Here is a 5503-nt window from a genome sequence, read left to right on the forward strand (position 1 = left end):
GGTAGGCTGTCATCACTTTTTGTACACCAATGATCAAGTGTTTCTTAAGCGGGGTTTCTATTGGGTTTTCAATACACATTGTTGAGGGAACCTACCCTACAAGAATATTCGACAAAATAATTAAATACATACACGCATAATAGGATTTATACGCCTGCGGGGAAATTTAAATTTGGCAGATTTTGGCTTCCCCTGTCAATTTTTTAAAAGAGTATTGCCCTTTATCGATTGGTTATTAAAATGTGAAAGTGCTCGGCGCCCAAAATTGTAGTCTTAAAATAGATATTTGATTCAAGTTTGGCCGTTATTTTCAGGAGGCTCTCTCTAGACTCTAGTCAGAGTCCAGACAAACCAGTCCCCACACAAGAGATGATGAAGAGGCGACCAAACTCACTGTGCCCTCACTGCCCTGTGTGGCCCTATGTAGCTGTGGCCTGTGCCTTGTGGGCCGTGGCTGTGGGCTCATCTCCTCCGCACAGGGCTGTGGGCCTGTGCCATGTGGCGCTGTTTCTGTGTACGCGTGATTACTGATTAATGAGCACCATTTCATGGGGCATGGGGCCAAAGCGCCAGGCGGCCCCCAGCCCCAGGACCCAGGACCATAGGGCATCGTACTTCTACAAAAAAAAAAAAAGGGAAAATCAGCAGTACAAATTCAAGAGAAATTTGCTGAGGCGAGTCCTTTTTGTTTGTACACTCTCGCGGTTATGTACTCGGTGAAAGGGGTGCGACGAGTCTGGCTACGCGAGGTGCGAGGAGGCTTTACGTTTCTATATATTTTAAATAGAACCGATTTGCAAATCGACATCGGTTGAAATTAGTTTTATCTGTACCAGATTTAGGGTCAAGATAAATGTAATATAAAACAAAAGATAATTGTCCTGTTTTAGGAGGACATAAAAACCGATACAGTACATGACAAAAATATAGAAAAACCCACAAGGTATCGCTAACGGGTCAAATATTTTTTTAAAGGACAAATATGTCACACAACAAGAGAAGTTAAAAGTCTAAAATCTGGAAAGATCGCGAGTTCGAATCTTGTCTTTCTGAAAAAGAATTGTCTTGTGGGTAAATTTTGTGATAAGAGCCAATCACACAAGAGAGTGAGAGAGAGGTGAATCAACTGGTATTGCTCAACTACTGGTAGTAGTACTGTATGTAAATCCAATTTTGATAATATTTGTGTGTAAAAATGTATAGTTGTATTTATTGTACATATTTTTATGTCTTTGTTTTTGTAATTTTTAGAAGGCTTTGAGCGTACTGCCAACCAAATAGCTTTTAAGAGGCCTTGCTATGTCCTTTTATTTTGTTTCAATTACAAAAAGTAAAAAAGTAATAAAAAAAATCAAATACCATGTGTGCAGTATTATCAAGTTATTTTAGTAACATAGACCATAGTTTAGCCTTCTAAAAAAGTGGAAATTGAACAGCAGTAGACTTTTGAATTTAAAATACATACACAAGATTCAGTATGAGTCATGACATATGGGGGTGTTTTTTTTTGGGGCCATGAGTCCCTTGATTACCGCCTGCCATGGCATGCGACGGTTGTTATTGCACCAGGAGGGAAGGACTCTGGAGGAGCCTCCATATGCTCCCGTGGGCTCCATGAGTCCAATCTTCGGGTAGTTAATACGTTTTAAAATATTTAAAACATACAACGAATATCGGGCTCGAATATGTTGCGTTTTGAAGCCGTCATCTAAAAACTCTGTACCCTAAAGTTATATATAAATAGAATTTAATATAGATTTCGTTTATGGTCCAATTAAAACAGCTGCAGTGAATGGAAATATTTGTTGTCATCCATTTTCAAGAGAAATAATTTTCAGTAAAGCCTTTTTGTACATTTTCGCATTACGCAAATTAAAAGCAGCAGTACGTTTTCAATTCCGTTGCTACGTATTTGGGAAACAACGTTGCTCTGTGTGTCACACATGTGGACATTTCTTAATCCGATTGAAATCATATCAAAAAAGTAGCTCGAACAGTAAACGTAAAATTATCATTCAGTAAACGTCTTTTTCTCCTCTCCAAGATTATAGAAACCGTACTAAATGCCGCAGTATTGACGCTCCCTCGGTGTAAAGCACTGTCGCCCGAATTCCGTGAAAGCTAAAAAAGTCAATCTGTAACACGAGAAGCGCCCGCCATAAATACACTTTCAGCAAATTCCACAGATACAGGTTTGTCATCAATTTTGGATAAATAAACAAGTATTCAGTTATAAATAGTAGAAGTAGTAGGGTAGTAACGTGTAGAATTTTGTAGAGTTGTGATTGTGGTGTTCGTTTCTTATCGCACACTGTTAGTCGAAATATAAAAAAGAATAATATATATATATATTTATACTTTAAGTCCACACCTGTCATTATCCATTTGAACCATAAACATAAAAAACACTTGAAGTAATTGATCGCATATTAACAAGATGAATCAGAGTGGAAGAAATAGCTGTACCGGTAAGTCCGGAACAGTAGTAATTAAGATCGGATCGTCGTCACTCGCAAACGAAGAGACAGGACAAGTGAAGCTTCAAGTTTTATCTGCTTTGGTAGATGTGATTTGCAATTTGAAGGTAAAATTATTCAAAATGAAGATTTGTTCACTCAGTGGTATGCATTCTATTTTCTTCAACGGCTACATTTACGGACACAGTTCGTCGGAACCTGTACTTTTTTGCACCTTACTAACTAACCCTTTCATATTTATTTCGAATCTTCTTGTAGACTCGGGGATACAATGTTGTTCTTGTAAGTAGTGGTGCTGTTGGCCTAGGGCAGCTCACCATGGGTATGACGGAACGTCCGTCGTCTACAGCTGGAAAGCAAGCTTTGGCAGCCATCGGACAGGTATTTAATTCTTACTTCGGGCCAGAGAATTAGAAGCGTTGCAATTGCACCAGTCCTTATTATCAAGCCGCTCTAACTTTTGGAACTTTCAGTCGATTTTTCTATAACAAATTTACTCAACATCTTGCAACACGCGTATATTCAACACAGGGCAAGCTCATGTCTGTATACGATAGCCTTTTTGGGTACTTCAATGTCAAGGTCGCACAAGTGTTGCTCTCCCGACCGGATCTATCCGATGTAAGTATCTGTTGCGTCTGTTTTGCTTTGCTTCTTCTAGCCACACTTTCATTCTTTTTGATCTGTTGCCGCTTTTCTGTGCATCTTCACCGAACAATCGAATTGAAACTCGGATAAATTTTCCACAAACAGAAATACAGATTCAACAGAGTTAAGAACACGATGTCCGAGCTCTTTAACCTTGGGGTCATTCCGATTTTAAACGAAAACGATACTTTGACAGTCGAGGTACTTATTCTAGTTTATGTACTGTGAATCTAGGGTCCGCGCTCATCTATTTTGGAAGTGATTTGGTAACTTTTTCAACATTTCCATTTCGATTGTAAGCAGTCTGTTTTTGAAACAACGCTCATGTTTTTGAATCTACTAACATAAGTATTTCATCCACACTCGCCGATTCGTACTTTAGCAGGAGTTAGTATTTGGCGACAACGACTCTTTGTCAGCTATGGTGTCAGCATTGGTGGAAGCTGACTGGTTGTTCCTCATGACGGATGTCGATGGTTTATATGACACCAATCCACACACGAACCCAGACGCACAACGTCTGAAACGAGTCAGCAGTTTTAGTGACTTGGAAGGTAAGTTTGATACAATATTTCAACGTGCTTCTGTTACTATAGGGTTCCCTGTTTGTGACATTATCTTAGTTCGACTTCAATTGTTGGAACGAGTACCTGTTAAATTCGATATTGACGATTGTCATATTATCCCATGTTTAACCAGTTGTAACAGAAGGATCGAGCTCAAAATTCGGTACTGGAGGCATGGCCACGAAACTGAACGCAGCCCGTATGTCTACCGCCTGTGGTTGCCACTGTGTCATCACGAACGCGAGTACACCCGAAGACATTTTGACTATTATGGATGGTGGCGACAAGGGCACCTTATTTGAGCCTAAAGACAACCCAGTGACAGTCCAGAAACGATTTTTAACGGTGAGTATTATCTTGATTCTGCGTTAAGCCGTTCTACTTTATGATTTTTGAGCACCCTATTTGGGCGATACCAGGTGACCTTTGTCAAAGGGTCTCGTTAAATTTCATTGCTACAGCGACACTGTCATGGTTAACTTATGTATTTGCTTGTCTCGATTACACATATGCAGTACGGAGCAATGGTAAAGGGGAAAGTGTTCGTAGATGCTGGTGCGGAGAGGGCCATTGCTAAAAAATGCAATCTATTCCCATCGGGTATCACGAGCGTGGAGGGTGATTTCGAAACCGAGGTATGTCTTTTGAGAAAGCGCTGTTTTTTTTTCAAGGACATGATCATAGCCTTTGAAAATTGAACTAGATTTGGGGTTTATATTTTGGCGGTAAAATTGGTTAACCAACGTGTCGGTGTATGGCTGTGATTGCACTGATTCTGGTGACACTTTTGCTTTCTACTTGCGAGCTGCTACGGAGGCTTCGTACGGTGTATAACTCCTATTTTTTCCTACTATAACAGAGCGTGGTGAGTGTTATAGGACCAAAGGGTGCCGACTTGGGTCAAGGAATCGTAAATTACAGTAGCGAGCAGATAGAGATGATCAAAGGTACGTTCGACGAGCTGAAATCTTGCTGCACATTCTACGGTTCGTTTGACATCGTAACCATATTGTGCACAATTTGCCCCTAGCATTATCTCAGCTGCATACGATAGTCTTCACAATAATGTACTTATCAGTTTTAATATTTCTCATTCAACAGGCCATCAATCTGAGGATATCCACGATATACTAGGATTTGATAACGAGGACTATGTCATCGACAGAGACGTGCTTGCAGTAAATCCCCACTGCATTCATTAAACACTCGTACACTAACGCCGAATATTATAGATTCAAGGGAACAGCCCGAAACGGGAGGCCGGAACAATATCAAATTGCCAAAGGTATCCTATGGATGCCACACTTCTTTGCTAGGGCTCATTTGTCACTGAAACATACCAAGTGCTGGTCAAGGGGACTTATAAGGGTTTTTTAAAGTAAGCGAAATTTTCGCGGACACTAGTAAGCCAAAGAATTTTGTAGATAGATCAAATTATTAAAACTTATTTCAAAAAACTCCTGGGTGAAAGTCAGACTCGAGAAGTGTATTAAGCATGCTAATATTAAATGGCTTCAACGCCAATCTAATAAATTACGCTATAGAATGTGGAATATACTATCCCTGTGTAAGACCTCACGAGCATTCTTCAGTTAATGCTCGATTGGAAAATTTATGGTTTGGTGTGACATGAAAGCACCTATACATGAATATAGGTATGAGCACACAACATCGAATACCATCTGAATGAAGATGTATATACACAAGTTCCTACATCTGAGTTTCAGATGTAGGACCTTGATGTGATATCATGAACGAACTTGACATCACGCATACATAAGAATGTATATGGAAAGTATTGAATTTATTTAT

General features: G+C 39.7%; 2 protein-coding genes across 2 annotated transcripts; one reads left to right on the plus strand and one right to left on the minus strand.

The window, feature by feature from the left end:
* Positions 1-309: 309 nt before the first annotated feature.
* SARC_12734 (hypothetical protein) lies at positions 310-610 on the minus strand (the record flags this gene model as incomplete). Its single annotated transcript, XM_014293153.1, has 1 exon — positions 310-610. The coding sequence occupies one exon, from the start codon at positions 608-610 to the stop codon at positions 332-334; it is 279 nt and encodes a 92-aa protein (XP_014148628.1). The 3' UTR covers positions 310-331.
* Positions 611-2234: 1624 nt separating this feature from the next.
* Positions 2235-5251, plus strand: SARC_12735 (glutamate 5-kinase). Its single transcript, XM_014293154.1, has 9 exons — positions 2235-2584; positions 2736-2858; positions 3009-3098; positions 3231-3326; positions 3508-3679; positions 3825-4036; positions 4207-4326; positions 4551-4638; positions 4793-5251. The coding sequence occupies exons 1-9, from the start codon at positions 2438-2440 to the stop codon at positions 4891-4893; spliced, it is 1149 nt and encodes a 382-aa protein (XP_014148629.1). The 5' UTR covers positions 2235-2437; the 3' UTR covers positions 4894-5251.
* Positions 5252-5503: the final 252 nt, after the last annotated feature.

The sequence above is a fragment of the Sphaeroforma arctica genome, assembly GCF_001186125.1.
Source record: "Sphaeroforma arctica JP610 unplaced genomic scaffold supercont1.2541, whole genome shotgun sequence".
Lineage (NCBI taxonomy): Eukaryota > Ichthyosporea > Ichthyophonida > Sphaeroforma > Sphaeroforma arctica.

Bases quoted from the DNA above. Each gene is read 5' to 3' on its own strand.
- SARC_12735 (XM_014293154.1), top strand. From the start codon at position 2,438: ATGAATCAGAGTGGAAGAAATAGCTGTACCGGTAAGTCCGGAACAGTA. The intron at 3,099-3,230 runs GTAAGTATCTGT...TTCCACAAACAG, and splicing joins CCCGACCGGATCTATCCGAT to AAATACAGATTCAACAGAGT. The intron at 4,327-4,550 runs GTATGTCTTTTG...CTACTATAACAG, and splicing joins AGGGTGATTTCGAAACCGAG to AGCGTGGTGAGTGTTATAGG.